The sequence below is a fragment of the Populus nigra genome, chromosome 10 (assembly GCF_951802175.1).
Source record: "Populus nigra chromosome 10, ddPopNigr1.1, whole genome shotgun sequence".
NCBI classification, from domain to species: domain Eukaryota; kingdom Viridiplantae; phylum Streptophyta; class Magnoliopsida; order Malpighiales; family Salicaceae; genus Populus; species Populus nigra.
The window spans coordinates 15,046,329-15,065,441 of NC_084861.1; the positions used below are offsets into that span (position 1 = coordinate 15,046,329).

General features: G+C 35.2%; 3 protein-coding genes across 4 annotated transcripts; all 3 read right to left on the reverse strand.

Moving 5' to 3' along the window:
• Positions 1-541: 541 nt before the first annotated feature.
• Positions 542-1,181, reverse strand: LOC133704555 (probable histone H2B.3). The gene has a single exon (XM_062129411.1). It carries the CDS (start codon positions 1,088-1,090, stop codon positions 671-673), a length of 420 nt encoding a protein of 139 aa, XP_061985395.1. The 5' UTR covers positions 1,091-1,181; the 3' UTR covers positions 542-670.
• Positions 1,182-3,719: 2,538 nt separating this feature from the next.
• On the reverse strand, positions 3,720-10,866 carry LOC133704469 (uncharacterized). The gene is made up of 8 exons (XM_062129295.1): positions 10,621-10,866; positions 10,297-10,482; positions 10,063-10,185; positions 9,594-9,631; positions 9,343-9,511; positions 4,578-8,564; positions 4,249-4,385; positions 3,720-4,111 (listed from the first exon to the last, which is right to left on the reverse strand). Exons 1-8 carry the CDS (start codon positions 10,699-10,701, stop codon positions 3,874-3,876), a joined length of 4,959 nt encoding a protein of 1,652 aa, XP_061985279.1. The 5' UTR covers positions 10,702-10,866; the 3' UTR covers positions 3,720-3,873.
• A 5,498-nt stretch (positions 10,867-16,364) lies between these two features.
• On the reverse strand, positions 16,365-18,484 carry LOC133704564 (probable 2-oxoglutarate-dependent dioxygenase SLC1). 2 transcript variants are annotated; one of them, XM_062129424.1, is made up of 5 exons: positions 18,160-18,483; positions 17,771-18,057; positions 17,448-17,695; positions 16,885-17,239; positions 16,365-16,778 (listed from the first exon to the last, which is right to left on the reverse strand). In XM_062129424.1, exons 2-5 carry the CDS (start codon positions 18,053-18,055, stop codon positions 16,533-16,535), a joined length of 1,134 nt encoding a protein of 377 aa, XP_061985408.1. In that variant the 5' UTR covers positions 18,056-18,057; positions 18,160-18,483; the 3' UTR covers positions 16,365-16,532. The 2 variants fall into 2 exon arrangements, with proteins under 2 accessions (XP_061985408.1, XP_061985409.1); XM_062129425.1 differs by having other exon boundaries at positions 17,771-18,484.
• Positions 18,485-19,113: the final 629 nt, after the last annotated feature.

Below are 19,113 nucleotides of genomic sequence, written 5' to 3' on the forward strand. Positions count from 1 at the left end.
AAGGTAAATGACTTCCATGCTTTTTTTCCTTTTCTTTTGTGCATGTTTTGGTTCTCTTCCATGATCTTTTGCAAGGTTTCTTCCATGTCAGTTACTGTACTGATTGAGCATCCTATTGAGTGTTATCATAGCAGCTATCTGGCTGTGCCTTCCAGCTGCTTGTTAAAATGCACAAACAGCGGTCCCTTCCTTAAATCCTAGGCTGTTATGAATACTTTTGCCATTTCAATCCCATCTTTTAGAGATTATATATAATAAGAATGATTGCTTGGTGAATGAAAATAAAAAAAACATCAATCTAAAAGAAAACGTTTGTTTTGTCATAGATCACAAATGTTGATAACCCACAAGACAGGATCAACCTCTTGGTGCGGAAGATAGAAAAGCCTACATTGGAACAGATTTGCAAAACAGGGTTTTGTTTTTACGGAAAATTCTTCAAACCCAAATCCTCCAACCCCAACTATCTCCAAACAATCAAAGCACAGAGTGGGACGGGGAAGATAAGCAAATCATTCAAAACAGGTATAAAGACGATATAGGAGCTAAGACTAAGCTTCATTGATTAGAACAAAAGAAACTACATGGATTTTGTTCAGATCAGGACCTAAACAACCTTTACATCAAACATAAATCCTAATTCCGCAAAAGCCCAACAAGCACTAACCACCTAAGAGCTAGTGAACTTGGTAACAGCCTTAGTCCCTTCAGAAACAGCATGCTTAGCAAGCTCTCCAGGCAAAACCAATCTGACAGCAGTCTGGATCTCCCGAGAGGTAATGGTGGGCTTCTTGTTATACCTAGCAAGCCTTGAAGACTCTTGAGCAAGCTTCTCAAAGATATCATTGATGAAACTGTTCATGATACCCATAGCTTTGCTTGAGATCCCAATATCAGGGTGGACTTGTTTCAAGACCTTGAAGATGTAGATCTTGTAAGTCTCCACATTCTTCTTGGTCCTCTTCTTCTTCTTGTCGCTAGCTCCTTCTTTGGGCAATTTCTTCTCTGCCCTTGGCTTCTTCTCCGCTGGTGCTTTCTCTGCTGCGGCTGGCTTCTTCTCCGCCGGCTTCTTCTCGGCCTTGGGTGCCATTTGGGACTCTTGAAAAAGAGAGATTAATATAGAGTGGAGAGGAAGATTTTTTTTCTTAGGAGAATTTTTGGTGGATGGGGTAGATAGAGTTACGCGCTGTGTTTATATAGGGAGAGGAGGTGAGTGGTGATTGGTTGGTTTTGAGGAGACGCGGATCGATAACGTGGATGGTCGGATTTGAAAAGATTTAAATAGACAGTGAGAGATTGGGTTGTTACAATTTAGGGACCGGGGTTTTTTGAAAGTTGAAAAGCAGGTAGGGTCAATGGTTCTTTTGAAAATTTTCGCGTTACGCGGGTTTATTTTGGACTGGGCCAGACCTTAATTCAGCAAGCCCAACTTTTAAGTCCAGTAGTTTAACAAATGACAACCCTGAAATTCATGTTTAATTCTCTCCCAAAAAACTTTTCTTTTGGTCTTTTGTCATCTAGGATTTGATCCGTGAAAGAAATTTCTCCTTGATGCACCACCAGTTTAAGTGTACATAGACAGGTTAAAACCTGATTAGGAATAGACAAGCTCGAAAATATTTTGATTACATATCATTGATGCTGAAAAAAACCTCGAAATAGACTGAGTTATAGTGATTAAATTCAGTCCAAAACTCGTTTCCAAACTAGGTTTTTAGCTGAACTAAAAGGCATTGATTTAATATCATTTAAATTGATTTTCCAAACTAGGTTTTTAGCTGAACTAAAAAGCATTGATTTAATATAATTTAAATTGATCTACATTAACTCAGTAGCCTAATAATACAAACTTTTATTATGATTAGTCGTTGAACCAAGTCTGATAACTATGAGCTCATCTAGTGCTGGAGGAGAAGATGGAAGGAATCTTTAGGCTGTTAAGTAATATTTATCTAGTTTTATTTATTAAGGGTAGAATAGTATTTTCAGTTTAACCTATATATAATTTCTTTGTATTTAAGTTAACCAAAAGCACTCATAATAAACATCTTATTGAGAATTCTAGCCTCCTTTTATGTTTGATTAGAATTACTTTAACATGGTATCAGAGCCTAGTTGATCGAACCCTTAGCTTGTTAATTTTATGGAACTCGCTGCCCTTGTAGAAATCATGTTCACCAATGTCAGAGCCACTGCTCGTATCAAAATTGTTATCATCATCCACTTCATTCCCTGTAGGATGTTCTAGCATGCTCAATGCATTCCTTTGAAGCTTAACTTCAGATTTATTTTTCAAAACATCAGACATGAGTTGTTTGACCTATTAAAAGATGGAGGATGAAGATCAAGTTTTGTGCTTGCAGCTGAAGAATTAATATCTGAAACTTTATTTTAGATTTTTCAGCTTCTGCAATTTGGTATTTCTGTTCTGCCTCCGTAATTGTTTTGGTATTTCGTCTTCTCATCAGTCTCTGCAATTTGGTATCAGTTTCTGTAATTTGGTATTTCTGTTCTGTCTTTGCAATTGTTTTAGTATTTCGTCTTCTCTTCAGTTTCTGCAATTTGGAATCAGCTTCTGCAATTTGGTATTTCTATATGTCTCTGCAATTGTTTTGGTATTTCATCTTCTCTTCAGTTTCTGCAATTTGGTATCAGCTTCTGCAATTTGGTATTTCTGTTCTGCAATTTGGTATCAGCTTCTGCAATTTGGTATTTCTGTTATGTCTCTGCAATTGTTTTGGTATTTCGTCTTCTCTTCAGCTTCTGCAATTTGGTATTTCTGTTCTGCAATTTGGTATCAGCTTCTGCAATTTGGTATTTCTGTTATGTCTCTGCAATTGTTTTGGTATTTCGTCTTCTCTTCAGTTTCTACAATTTGGTATTTGAGTTAACTTTCTGCAAGAAAAATACAAAAATTTAGAGTGATATTTTGTCTTCCGCTTCTGCACAATCTGGTATTTCGACTTTCCTACAGCTTCTGTCATGGCATCTACTACCAAAGAGATTGTTTGGTTACGTTGGTTACTTGCTGATATGAGAGTTTTATTTTCTCATCCTACTCCTATGAATTGTGACAACCAGAGTTCTATTCAGATTGCTCACAACTCGGTTTTTATGAGCGAACTAAGCACATTGAGATCGATTGTCATCTTACTCGTCATCATCTCAAGCATGACACCATTACTTTGCCTTTTGTTCATTCTTCCTTGCAGATTGCAGATTTCTTTACCAAGACACATTCCATATCTCATTTTCGTTTTCTAGTTAGCAAACTCTCGATACTTGTAGATGCCGCATCGTGAGTTTGAGGGGAGATGTTAAGTAATATTTATCTAGTTTTATTTATTAAGGGTAGAATAGTATTTTCAGTTTAATCTATATATATTTTCTTTGTATTTAGGTTAACCAAAAGCACTCATAATAAACATCTTATTGAGAATTCTAGTCTCTTTTTATGTTTGATTAGAATTACTTTAACATAGGCGAGACGTACAAAAACAGCTGCAACATTATGGCTGGGACAAGAGTTGAACACGGGATGCAAGTGTGAAACGGTAAATAAAAAAACTTGAATTATACTTTGGATTTGGCACGTCCAATCGCTGCTGTGTGATTTTACACAAGAACATGCTATAACGTGGCAAGTGGGAGCATATTTCTAGTTAAGTTTTCGTTGTGTTCAATAAGCAGACACTATCATTTCATACGTGACTTCGATCTATGGAGAAGTTATGATGTTCTATTAAATAGGATTTGTAGCAATGGGATCTACAATAAATAGAATTAGTGAAAAGAATGGAGCTCCGGCAAGGGATGCTCCGGCCAGGAATGGAAAAGGTTGAATTTTAGAAACCACGGGAATGTCCTCTGGAATCATGAAAACCACCTTCGTCCATTATTGACAGGCTTCAGCTTTAGTACAAGTTTCGCACGTTCAGCTTCAACTTCTGCATATTTGAGGCTCATGTCGAAGTAGCGCTCCTGTAAATCTTTTAGCTCTGTCTGGAGTGATGATATCTTGCCCTCATATCCATCTCCTTTTACTACTACTTCTTCATCCAACAACTTCTTGGGAGCATTTAACGGATCCTTGTACTCCTCGGTTAACAAGCTGAAACATAGGCAGAAATTAAAACATTGTGAATTAGACATAATGTGACAGGGGCGCATAGTTGTCTAAGATGACATTTTGATACTGTCGAATTTCAAATGTTTGTGCAAGCGAAGGCCGAGAGCACTTGTACCAACCTCTTAAGCTGGGCTTTGTACATATCATTTGCCTCCAAAGCCTCAGCTAGTTCATTCTCGAGTAGTTGGATCTTTGACAAAGATTCCAATCCTATACCAGGAGCATTTCCAGTATTAAAATTCGATTTCGTACCGACCTGCATTGGAGAAAGAATTTCAGAAATAAATAACCAATCATGTAGTCCATTATTTCATAGACAATACTTCTAAACTATTTGCCTCCTCTTTTTCATTTGGGGAGAAGTAATGTACAAGCTAATAATTTCCCTGATAAAAAGTTACATTAACTATTCTCAATTGAAAATGAGATATAAATTGTTCGTGCTGACCTGTGAGACATTTAATTCATCAGGAGTAGAAGAATTCATGTCACTGGATTCAGGACCAGAGGGGAGGCTTGCATCACTGAAACTATGTTGATCCTGTTTTGACGCTTTCCTCTGTTCAAGTTCCTCTCCAAGAGCTTGAGCTTTCTTCAGGCACTCCTGCTTCTCCTCTTCGAGGTATCTTATCTTCCTCTGGAATTCACTATTTGCTCTCTTAGCCCGAGCAAGCTCATTTTTCAGCTCAGCATCCTGAGCACCTATTGCTTCTCTTGCAGTTAAATCCCCATCCAGTCGCAAAAGCTTCTCCTCCAGGGCAACTTTACTCCTTTTGCAGTCTTCTAATTCAGACACAGCCCTCTGCATGTCAGAAATCTTCTGCATAGACAGGATTTTCTCGGTCTTCAGTTCCTTGTAATCCCCTGATAACATCTGCAATGAAGCTTCAAGCTTTTGATTCTCAAATTTGACCTCATTAAGCGATCTTTTAAGATCCAGAATCTCGTCTTGAAGAAGCGATGTTTTCTGCAATTGGATCTTAAGGCTGGAGGTTTCCTCTGCAACTTGTTGCCTCGCATATTCAGAAGCTTTAAGTTTTATTTCCAGCCCCTTAACACTGCTTTTATGTTTCTCTTCATTGGATTTGACATCTTCTAACAATTCAAGCAGCTTTTCATGATCAGCCATCAGAACTTCCTGATTTTGTTTGGAAACAGCAAGTTCTTGCATAAGTCCAAGCACTTTAATCTCTGATTCCATCTGGAGGGTACAGAGGTTACTCTCAGATAATTCGAGTTTTCCTTGTAATTCTTGCAGAGAAGCTTCCAGCATAGCTCTACCTGAACGCAGATGAGACACTTCAATCACAGCTTCTGAAGCTGTCCTTTCCTTTTCTCCATGAGTTGCAGATATCTGTTCAGTCAGATGTGCAACCTCTCTTTGAAGATTCTCAACTTCAACTGTCTTCTCCAAGTGCATCTGGTTCAGAAAATTCTCCTCCATAGCAAGTTTCTCTTTATATTTCTTGTTTTCTTGAAGAAGTGAATCTAGTTCTATACCAAGTGCTTGCTCTTTTGAGGCAATTTCTTGCTGCAGCAATATATACTTTCCTTCAAGAGCTTCTACTTCCTTCGACATATTAGAAAAACACTTTTCGGAATCCCTTAACTCAGCTTCCAGAATTGTACAATGCTCATGTAACTGCATCTTTTGCGTCCTCAGTTCTGCATTTGATTTCTGAAGCACACTGCATTCTTCAATAAGACTTTCAGCTGTAGTTTGTAACTTTGGATTTGCTACTTTCAGATACCCGCACTCTTCTTGAGCTTCTAACCACCGCTTTTGCATGTCCTGCATCTTTTGCCTCGCATCAACCTTTTGTACCTCCAATTCACTTTCCAGTCTTCTTATCTCTTCCCGGAGACTCATATTACTAGATTCCGAGTTATGCAATTCCTCGCTGGTTGATTCCCTATCGTTGGTCAAATATCTTAATTGTGCTTCCAAGCCACATATTCGCTCTGATAACTGTACATTTTCTTTTTCTAGTTCAGACAAGTGAACTTCCATCTCCAATTTGCCACTTTCCAGCTCTGACAACTTCCTTTCTAGGATCTCCTTGGCCGAAGCTTGTGAATCCCTGTTACTACTAAGCTTCGTCATTTCCTTCCGTAAATCATCCAAGCATGTAGAGGTCACCATGCTTTCTCTTAGTGTAACTTCAAGATTTTGCTCCAACTGCCATCTCTCGTTCTGAAGATTAGAAATCTGTGTTTCTAGCTCCGTTTGGGAATGCCTTAGAGCATCTATCTCTTGTTCATTCAAAGAATTAAGCTTATCCATGCCAGATATCTTTTCCAAAAGCTCCTTTTCTAAATCTGTCATCTCAAGTGTAGATTCCATTTGCATGCTTTCTGGTTGTGGACCACAAGTGCTGAAGGTATTTTCCCCTGAGTCATAAGCCTCCAAATTGTTCCGGAGCTCATCAGGATTCGCCACTTTTGCTCTTACCTCTTTGCTTTGGTGAACTTCATTTTTGAACAAAGCAGATTTTGCTTCAAACAAATCTTTTAGCTGGACAAAACTGTTTAGAATAGACTTTGCTCTCTCGTTTTGATTAAACAAATCTGTATCATTTGAAATGACAGGTTTATCAAAAGCAGTACTACATTCTCCATTTATCGGAAAACATGGATCACATTGTTGCTTCTTCACATTGGCTAAACATGATTGGATGTGCTCCTGCAACTCAGATAATGTTTTAGCCATTTCAGCAGTAGCTTGTGATTCGGAAAGCTTGATGTCTGAACAGATGTCTGCAGGATGGACATTGACCCCAGTTTCCATTCCTTCATAATGTTCTAACTGTTCTTGTAGTGTAGCAATCTCGATTTCCTGTCGCTCTGCTCTTGCATGATATTTACTGAGTTCAGAATCAAAGTAGAGTGTTTTGTCCTTGGAAGCTTGCAGCTGAAGCTCCAGTTCAGCACACCTTTTTCCAAGATCTGCATATTGAATCTGCGAACAATCAGTGGAAAGTTGTTGGCTAATTATTTCCTTCTTACGCATCTCTTCTTCAAGCTTGCATATTTGGGATCTCAATTTTCTAACCTCGGATTCAGAGGTGAAGAGAGAATGATTCCCCAAACATTCATTTGATGAAGGGCTAGTCGAGGCACCATACTTTTCTGACTCTTTGAGCTTAAGTACAAGTTCTAGATTTTCTTCTGTAAGCTCACTGCAATCTCTCTCAAGTTCCTCCATCTTCTGTGTCAGAACTTCAATTTCTTTAATCAGTTCGCGATCATGTCCATTTTGAAATTGAAGAGGATTAAGAGCTTTGAATAACTCTGCTTCCAAATTGGTGATCTTTTCATCCTTGGCAGCTAATTTTTCTCTCCATTCTGCTTCGCAATCCATTAGAGTTTGAGTTTTTAAACTTTGCTCAACCTCAATTGCATGGATTTTGTTCTCAAGAGATCTTTCCGGAGGCTTGATAGTACTTTCTAAATTCTTTTGTGAATCTTGCAGTTGCTGAAACTCCAGCTCCAGGCTCCTGCTGTCCTCTGATTCAGAACCTACAGGTAAATCATCCATTTCCTGCTCAACAGTACTGCCTTCCATACCCGAATCACAAGAGGCCTCTCTTGTATCCTTAGCAAAAGATTTCTTCATTCGTTTGGTCTCCTCACTGTTTTGGACTTCAAGGTGATACTTTCCTGCTTTTTGACTTTTGGATTGAATTTTTGACAGATCTGAAATTTCTATTTTCTGTATTTCTATGGTATCTTCCAGTTCCTGAAGTATGGTAACAAGCTCAATGTTCGACTCTTGGGTTTTCTTTAGCTGTAAAGCCAAGTCAGCATTCGTTTCTTTCTGAAACTTTAATTCATCTTCTATTTCTTTCTGAAAATCATCCATTTCTTTGGCCTGAAACTTCAACTTCTCAGTGGTTGTTTGCTCTGCTACGGATTCCTCCAACAGGATCTTCAATTGTTCAATCTTCTGCTTCGAGCCATCACATTCTCTGTGCGATTCTGAAAGCTGCATTTCAAGACTTGCACAGTGCATTGATTGGTCTGATAAATCCTTCCGCATTTTTTCCAGATCAAACATTAATCTACGAGCATTTTGCTCCCACATCCTCGCTTCTGCTCGAAGCTCCTCAATTGTAGCTTCTGCAGCTTCCAGAAGATCTTTAGATGAATCAGCATTCCGTAATGGTGATGAGGCAACAGTTCTTGAAACCTGATTAAGACTTTCTCTTTGATTCTGAAGATGGCTTCGTGAAGCTGAATTAAAGGATGAGTGATTTGATCTGGAAGAATCATTAAAAGAATAAGATCCGTAAGAAGAACTGTTCTGGGAGCTAGTTGAATCTTGTCTCCCAACAAGATTGCTGGTGCCAATTAAGTTATTTTGCAGGGAATAATCCAATGAACCCTCCATTGAGTCAAAGCTATAGCGTGATCCTGATGCTGAGAAACTCAATTCCTGTGGCACCAAGCAAAGCCTTTGTTAACCACACCAAAATAAAATTTAAAAGAACATGCTATAATTGAGATGTTTCAAATGCTGACAAGTACAGGTATCAGACTAGTTCAGTGGTGCTCATTAGAAGAACAGCAACAAGAGGACTTGAAGTTTGTTGAGCATACTTCCCATAGCAGACAGATATCAAGACACAGTTACTTGATTAATTAAAACCAAAGACCTCCAGCTCAAATTGATACCCCAAAGATGTGAACATGTTTCCTGATTCCTGAGCAACTCAAAGACTCTTTTACAGCCAGAGCAAATCCAAGGCAGTAAGGCGTGTTGGCTAAGCATGACTCATTGGTTTTAGTCCATGACATCCACAAAAAGTAACACGGCTAGATTTGTGATCCATGCACACACGTAGGGAGCATGGTCTTGTGACAGGTATACTTGAATAAAGCAATAATGATCAGGGTCTCACAGTGGAATTTTGTAAACAAAATACCAGTAGGGATGAATGCCATAGCTCCATCAGCAACACTTCTACTCGTTACTAATAAGTACATGACTAATAAATAATCCCATTTTCAGGGATTTATAAACTGTCCTTAAGCTTCAGATGAAGAGAAAATTATCAGAAAATAATTAAATAATCAAAATAAAAATCCATAATCTCATGGCTGTTCGGATGTAGTTTAAAACTAGGTCATTCACAAGGCTGGCAGCAGATGGCAAAATAATGCTTCAAGTGTGGATGTAACTGTAAAATAGCTTTAGTGGAATGTGAGCGTACCCTACTATGTTCTCCTGTACCAGATGCACTATCCAAATGGTTACTTGATGAGGATCCAACACTCCTGGCAACTGAGCTATCAGAAACATCAGATTTGTTTTCCATGTCAATGTAGTCAACAGCAATCACATCCTCTGCATATGAACCTGGCTCTTCAAACTGCTCCTCCCTTTAAAAGAGTCCCAAACTCATTCAAAACACAAAATAAATCTAATGCCGTGAAACCACAAGTTTTGCACTGAATAGCATACCTGGGTTTTGTTCTTGGTGTCAGGCACTGAATTCTAACCTGCAAACCAGAAGAACCAAAACGTTTTACACCAGTGATAGATTAGCAGTCTGGAATTTCAAGAACCACGCAAGGAAAACAACGTGCTCTCAACATACAATCAATAATTGCATAATCTAGTGGAAACATAACTTGATATTCAATCTGATCTTTTATGTCAAGAAGCACACGGATAAAAATCCGTTAACTTGCCCTTATTTCATCGAGATTCCGATAACGCATTACAAGATATCTAACCCTTTAGCAGTAAGTTTCACCAATGTGTTTGCATTACCAAATCTTGTTCATTTCTCCATGTCCTTTTACCAAAACTTGTTGAGGGAAACAGGGATTTCATTAAAAACTCTGTGATGGTTAAAAATAAAAACAACTTTGCTTTTGCACGAAGTAATTGCCAGTCACAAAATAGCAAAAAATCCACAGCAACTCACTAGTAAAATGGTTCCATGGTTACACTTTTTCAACGGCAACGAAACAGGAACAGCAGTTTCTGCATTCCTATAACTCCCCAAATTAACCGTAGCCTCTCCAAGGATGCCCGATCTTGACGATCCCTAACAAAACAACACCATCATCCCAGTTCAATCAGATCACACATTAACAAACACTTAATCACATCAATGCCACTAACTAAATTAAACATCAGAATAATCAATTCATCATACCATGGAAACAACAAACTTGAAGAGACAATCATCAATCTCTTTCTCCGAAACCGGAATGGACTCCGTCAAACTCTCCGTCCATCGACAAGTTCCGTTCCTCACCGACCCTTTCCCAGATTTGGACAGCGTCTTTCCAGTTTCTACTGAAATTATGTACACAAAAAGCCTGTCCCATCCTTTTGGTACCTGGATTTTCCAAATTTACCACAACCCAGACAAAAAAAAAAACGCTAAAACTTAACAACAGTTAAGTGGATCTCCTCAAGTTAACAGCAGATTGCAAAATTTTTTAAAAAAAAAAGCAAGAAAAAAGGAGAGAGCGACCTGAAGAGCCTGGAAGCTGGAGAACTTGAAGTCAAGTGTGCCTCCAAATTTATCTGACTTGTGTTTGTGTAGCCTGAACATTTTTTTTTCTTCGATTTTCTTGATTCAGTTTCTGTCGAAATGCGCATCCATGGCAGTTGAAAATGTTATAAAAAGTTTGACGGGCGCGGGGAGGAGTAAAGGGCACGGACAGAGAGAGGACTATGGACTATGGAGTGGTGAGTGAGCGTTTAAAAAAAAGCATTGGTTTGGTATGATTCTAAACCGAGAAATAAACTGAGAACCGAGACGGCCATTTAAAAATAAAAATCAATTCTTCAAGGAAAATAGTATAATTGTTTTTTATTTTTTTTCATTTAAATGTATTAAATTTTGATAAAAATAAAGTTGAACGTTCAGTTTTTATTCCTATTCAGTTCAATAAATATTAAAATATTTAAAAAATCAATTTAATTATATTTTTAATTGAATCAAACTATTTGTTTAAATTGATATTCACTCCTATTTATTTTATTTTATTTTTATTAATATAGATATTCAGGTCAGTTTACGCGTGCCTAAACTAATCTCACGACTCTTAAAATTAACAATCATATAAGTCTTTAATAATTCTAATATTTGTGAAACTTGAATTAGTAATCTCTATAAAACAAATATAAAATCTGATTAATTGAGTTATTCCGTTTTATCCACTCCTATTTATTGCTTTGATAAAAAGAGGTTATGTATGTTTGCATTGCATTTAATGCCGTGACCCTTTGTATGGTTCTGTATTTATTATTTCCTGCTTCATTTTTTTTTCTTTATCAACCAAATTATATTTTGGAACCGGTTTATGTTCACTGGGGTTAAACTCCTCTTCAAAAAAGATCAGTTATGTTGGAATTAATTAATGGATTTAAGAGGAATTGTGTTTGTTCTTGTGGGATTGAATTTCGGTTGACGGTATGGAGAATATATGTATTTATTAACCATGCTGTTCCTCGTCACTTTTTTATGCATCTTCTAACAGCCTAAGCACTTGTTTATGAAAATATTAAATAGCTTGTATCTTGCCTAAAGCTAGTTTGGCTAAATTGTTTTTCTGTTATACGTTATTATATATTTGACGTGATAATTGTATGGTCCCAAAAATCTACATTGAATCAAGGTTTTGCTTTAAATAGCTTATTGAAGATATATGAAAAAACTAATTATTAATGCGCACATTCCTAAATATTTATATAAATATTCAGGATATTTATAAAATATTTTTTATTGAATATTTTAAATATTTCATTAGATATTTATCTTAAAAAAATATATATACACAAAGTTTCATTTATCTAGACTATATATATATATATATATATATATATCAAAACTCATATCTCAGGACCTAGACAATGTTTAAGAAACATTAAAGATAATACTTATCTTGTATAAATATTATAATTATTTAAGTTTTATAGTTTTTTTCTTATGGATATTATTGCTGAATTTTTTGGATTTAATTCTATCCGCTCATAAAAAAAAACACTCTCAGTCTTTCTGCTGGAAATATTTTCCAGTATATAAAAAAAAATCAGAACTCATATCTCAAGACCTAAACAATGTTTAAGAAACATTCAATATAATACTTATCCTGTATAAATATTATAATTAATATTATAATTATTATAATTATATCTCAAGACCTAAACAATGTTTAAGAAACATTCAATATAATACTTATCCTGTATAAATATTATAATTATTTAATTTTTATAGTGTTTTTCTTGTAAATATTATTAAAATCACTGAATTTTTCGGATTTAATTCTATCCGCTCATAGAAAAAACACTCCCAATCTTTCTACTGGGAATATTTTCCAGTCTCATCACTTATATTGTTCATACACAGCAACAACAAAGTCTTATTATTGTTTATACTGGAAAATAAAATCACAGTTTTATAGTGATTTTGGAATTGGGATTGAACTCCGTGCAAGAATCACGGGATTGAAGAAGAATTATGTTCTCATAATTCCTGGAGTTGAATTTTGGTTGACACGGTGGAGAAAATATGTAATTATTAACTACTAAACTATTCCTCAAAGTCATTACTTCTCTTTAGGAACTCTCTAGTTAGTTACCTAAGTACTTGTTTATGGAATTATTAAATAACTTTATCTTACCTGATGCGTGTGTGATAGGTTATTCCTCACTTGCACATCATTATTTTCTTATAAAGGAATATTTTGAATTGATTTGGAATTATTGGGATTGAACTCCATGTAAGAATCACGGGATTAAAGAAGAATTATTTTCTCATAATTCCTGGAGTTGAATCTTGCTGTAGAGCTTCCGCTCGTACCCGTATGTATTTATTTATTGTTTTTTTTAATGTAGGTATTTGAACTAGTTTGTACGTACCTCGATTAATCTTACAGGTCCTGAAATTAATGATCATATAAGCCTTTAATTATCCCGAAGTTTGTGAGATTCGAACCAGTGATTTATAAGAAGTAAATTTAGGGTTTGATCAATGAAGATATACCCCTCAAGATTTATGTATTTATATATTAAATGATGTAGAAGATAATTTTTCATGTGCTGACATGTGTAAGCTATTTTTTTACCTTTTATTTTTCTTTTAATTTCTCTCTTAAAGTGAATTAAATTTTAATAATTATCCCCGACTCCTCTCAATAGATGATGTTCATCTCTTGTTCTTTCATCAAAACTAAATTCCATTGCTCAAATTTCATTTACATCATGTTTGTTTTTACAGTTAAAAAATGTTTTTGTAAAAGTTTGATTTTTTTTTTTGCTTTGAGTTATTTTTGTGTGTGTGTATATATATATATATATATATATATATATATATATATATATATAGTTGTAGATTATTTTGATATATTAATTGATGAAAAGATGTTCGTGCAAGCCAACTTTCAGGGATTCCTCACCCTGTCTTCTTGTCGTTTTAGTTCAAAATAAATCTCGCTAGCTCATGAGTTCACATGATGCTGGAGAGTTGGTGCGCAAGAGGCTGGGGTTGTTAGGTTTCTGTCGAAACTTAATTGAATTCACACACTATTTCATGCTAGAAGCCAATAACATGTCTTTTGATTTGTTCAAAGCGTGGCATCATTCCTTCCAATTACTTTCAATCATTTTAATAAATTATTTTTTTTCACCTCTTGGGTATTTTACCCAGGTTAAAGTTTATAAATAAAGATTTTTCTATCATGCTGATGTCAGCATATATCCTTTGCTTTTCTGCCTCGAACAAGACGCAGTGGACATTAAAAAAAATAGAGTTTTTTTTTTTAATTCTAAACTTGCGGTTTTAAATTACAGAGAAAATTATTTTTTATATATTCAAAAATTAAAAAGCTTTGAAATTGTTTTGGAAATAGCTCGCAAACTAAATAACGGTTAGAATGAATATAAGATTAAAAAAAAAAACCCAACGAGAAAAAATAAGAAAGAAATCTAAAAATTAATTAGAAAAATAAATAAAAATCTAAAATAGCATATTATAGATTGGATCTGGGATCCTCTCATGGATGGGGCCTATAGAACATAATACTTTAGCTCGATTTAATAATTAAATTAAAATTTATTTTAATTTTTACTTTTAAAAAAACTCATTTGAGATGGCTATAATTTTTTTTTAAAATAACTTTGCTTTATCCATTTGTTTCATAAACATATTTTTATGTCACAACAGGCAAGTGAATTTGCTTTTACATTATCATCTCGGGGCTTCAAATTTAGAAAAAGCCCAGTATTTATTTTAAAAGGGAAAGATCTACCCAAGAACCAACTATAAAGCTAGAGCTGGCAGAAATCATTACAATTAGGAAAATAACAATCGGTGACGTGGACAGGTCTTCATTTATTTACCGAGGGGTGAACATGTCTTGAATTTGACTTTGCTGTAAAGCGACGATGTCTTGATGCCAAAATGACAGTGATCCAGCAGCGAACTTCACACCAACTAATAAAATTGACACAGATCTGTTTCGTTGCCTTACGCAAATTTATAGTACGATCTTTTCTTCTTTTTTTACGGTACCAGTCCATGATTTACTTGTACACCACCAAGTTTTCATTCATGTATATTATCGAATATTTAATTTTAAAAAATAATTTAATTTGTTAAATTTTGAATTTATTTTTTAATAATTACAAGTTTGAATTTTCATAAAATTACTAGAAGCTTGCATAATTATTACCTTAAAATCTTTAAAATTAGTTAAGATACATATAAGTTGACTCATGTATCCACATAAAAGAGTTGATTAGCGATTTAGATTGCAAGTTGGCTGGGTTACCGCATGAATAAGTGAATTAACCAGTTTCTTTTAACCAAAACAATGTAATTTTGTATTATTTTTTTTTAAGTAAAACAACATAAATTTAGTATAAAAAATCTGATTTTAAATAAAACCTTATCAGAGCTAAACTGGATTTCGCGTCGACAGGGTCTTATAACTATGATAAGACATGCCAGCATAATTCCAAATAAATATAGCTTCTCGGGAAAATGTGAAAATCTCGCCTTCGGCGATGTTTTGAATGGGATGGGCTGGAGAAAAATTCGGTAGGGACAAGCATCGAGGGCGCCATCAAAGCGATTGGCAAAAAAGAAAAAAAGAGAGGAGAACGCGAGACCATGGAAAAAAAATGAATTACAGAATATCTTTGAAAAAAAGGAAACCTGCACGAAACAAACAATTTGAATTTTGAAGGCTGAAGAAGAAATGAAAATGATATGCAAGGAATACAGTTTGATAATTCCTTAAGTAACGACAAGCTATTTGGCAACATATCCTTCGTGCCTTAGAAAGACAGCCACAGAGGTACAGTAGAATGGTTCATGCTTGGACAAGACAAGATTCGAAGTACGTACAAGCAAATCATGTGAAATGCTAACATGAATCCATCACTCGCGGTGACTTTACTGAATCTTTTTTTTTTGAAAGATTTAAGTTTTCTTTTATTTTGAGATTTAAAATGTGTGGTTAATGAGTTTTTCTATATTAGTTTTATGGGTTTGTTTCTATGTTACACTTTACTTTTTAAAATATTTTTTAAATTAATATTTTTTTAGTGATATTTTATAATTTTAATATGCTAACATAAAAAATAAAAACAAAATAATTCTAATATAGTTTCAATTGAAAGATACTTTTCTAAAACATTCTATACCACAATATTAGATATTTTATTAATATTGTTGAGTTAAAAACCTTCTTACTTTTTTTTCTTTATTATAGAATCTAATGCGAGATTATTTGTTTGAATAAAAAATGGCATTTTGATTAATTTTTTTTATAGTTGCCTTCTCCTTTTATCTTATATATAAAAAATTATATATTTTTCTAATTACGTATAAATGAAAACTAAATTTCGTCTCAAAAGTAATTTAAAGTCACATCTCCATGTATTGATTGGGTTTTATCGCTAGGACCGGCGTCGTTTCCTTCATGGTTATGCTTTGGATCTCGCTATCACTGACCATTCGTGTGTTGAAGGTAATTGTCAGCGTGGGCTCAAAGACTCATTGGCCGATGGTTGAAGGTTTGGGCCTTTGACCTGAAAGTGTAGAGACTAGAGTCCTTCTACGCTTTGCTATGACATCTTCTTACGTCAAACAGGGAATAGATTAAAGAGGTAATGTGAAAATGGTAGCCCAAGAGGGAATAGGCTAAGGAGAATGAGTGAAAGTCTCTAAAAGAAAGCATCCAGACAATATACTATTTTTCTTTGGACTTTTTTAGCATGAAAGTATACTATATACTTTTATTACTAATAAAATTGCATAATACAGTACTTTCCTAGCTAGAACCCTAGCACCTCCTAACAATTCCCTACTCCATTACCTTGTCCGTACCTATATAAAAAATTCAAAGCTCCCAGACAGTATCTTTTCTTGCCCCCTCAAGTCAATCTCCTAGAATCGAGGAAGTTCTTGCTCCTGTGTTCATGAGATGCTATGTATTCAATGAAACTCGCAAAGTCTGTGTCCTTATAACGCCTTGGATTAGCATCATCGATGAGCTCTGGTGACGGTCGAACCATGCTGCCAAAAGGTAAACTGTGTAACGAGGCAATGGAGATCCGAGACTTCAAATGATTGACTAGCACTCTATGGAGCACACTCCTGTATCTCCCATTGCTGAAAATCTGCCAAATGATTGCAAGAAAAAAGGTTAATTAATTATGATTGAATTATTAATTAATCAATATAAACTGTTAAACTTAGCAATTAGTGTTTGATGAGCTAGCTAACCTCGAGATGATCACCAACATTAATAACAAATGAATTAGGGATTGGTTCGACAGTGACCCATCTCCCTTCATGCTGAATTTGGAGACCCGTAACTTCATCTTGGAGGAGCAGTGTAAGGAAGCCATAGTCTGAATGGGGTGGTATGCCAAGTGTGAGGTCAGGTTCAGGACATGAAGGATAGCAATTGACCACAAGGAGTTGGCTCCCATCTTGAAACTCCTTAATTATATGATCATCACCATCATTTTCATCAATATCTTTTGTTGTTTCAGCCAATCCTAGGCTCTCTAGTATCGCCCTCACAACCATTATATACAAGAATTTTGTTTCTTTAGAGTAGTTAACCGCCGCTTGCCTGTTAAAAAAATCCAATATGGAATCAGTGATTAATTATAAAAAAGGAGACACAGTTGACATTAATTATAATTAAAAAAAATTAATTAATTATCTACTCAAGTTTATTTGATTGACTAGGTATTCAAGAAAAGACCAAGTTCACAGCATCGTGCTAGAAGCATGAGGCTCAAAAATTAGATGCAATATTACTTGGTGGAGTTTCTTACCTTAGCTCCGTAGGAGAAGAGGGCCAATAAGGAAGAACATCTGAAAGGGGATGGCAATCAAGCTTTAAGAAGTCTCTCCAGCAAAACACTCTATCTTTGTTCTGGTTAAAACTTGTTCCATATCTAACTGGGGCACGCATATTTTTTGACATGTACTTCGATCTCTCCTCGAAAGAAAGCTCGAAGAATTTCCTTCCTGCTTCAATCATGTCGAGGATGGATTGACATGCAATGCCATGATTTATCAACTGCATAAACAAAAATCAGAAACGAAGTTTACCGGAGAGAGAAATCGATTAGCTGGAGTGGTAACTTATACATACCTGAAAAAAACCATATTCCTCACAAGCTTTTGAAAGGGATGTGAGTGCATGAATTCTATCTGGACCTTGCAGCTGAGCAAAATCGATTACTGGTAGCTTGAAATTAGTAGCGCCATCTTTTTTTGGGAAAATAGGACGGTCCAATGCCGGCAATATGTATTTTCTAGGCACTTTTGTTATCCCTCCCTCGCATAGATGTTGCACTCCTTTGTGGAACTCGTGACTCTCTTGTAGCTCCTCTTCTTTGTAATGAGTTTGAACCTCCAAGACTATTGCCGGTGACATGCCTGAAATCCAATTAAATATCTATATAATCGAATATATATGTACGCTAATTATATAGTATATATGGCAAAAGAAGGAAATCAATAGCAAGAAACGAGCTTGACCTCTTGAACCACACTATATATATCTGGCTAATTAACTATCTTGAGAGAGAGAGAGAAGAGAAACAGAAATGGTTATGGGGTGAGGAGGAATATTGAAAGAGAGGTGTTTATATAGGGAGAACTGAGAAGGGAAGGGAAGTCATCCGATGGCGCAAGTCTTCGGAAACCAGCTTTGCTTTTGCCAAAAAAATGGACTCTTTTTTTTTATGAACAGGATCGAAATTACATGGACTCATTCCATTCCATGCAATCGTGACCCTTGACTTGGTTCAGACAACATCGATCCTCAGGCAGTGGTGAGAAAAGGCTTTACATGCATGCCCCCGACAATAGAATATTTAAAGTCCATAGATTTATGTAGCATATATTCATTTGGTGGGCTGATGGATGGAATTTATTAGATACAATAAACCTGCACCGGATAGAATAACATTATCCTATACGAAGGTATCAAGATAGAAATGTGTGGCTAAGATTTAAATTGAGAATGTGTTTGGCAATACAGTTTAATTTTTTTAAAAATATTTTTTTATAATTTTAATATATTGATATTAAAATAAAAAATAAAAAATATTATTTTAATATATTTTTAATTAAAAAATATGATTTGATTTTATATTATCTAGGAATGAGATTCAACAATGCAGCCCATTCTAATCACTACCAGAAAATCGATAAATACAAACGGGAATATCAAGGGAATATTTTCATCGGTAAATTTTTGAGGGATTTTACCGACGAAAATATTCTATTGGTATATACCGAGGGAATTACCGTGGGAAACAAAATTAAAACAAAATAAAAAAAATAATGACATGTCATTTTTACCAACGGAATTACTGACATAATAAATTATGTCGGTAAAATCCGTCGGTAAATTCGTTGGTAAACTGTGAACATTGTTCATTATGTTAATTACAAAGGGAATTACTGACAGAATTTTTCGTCGATATT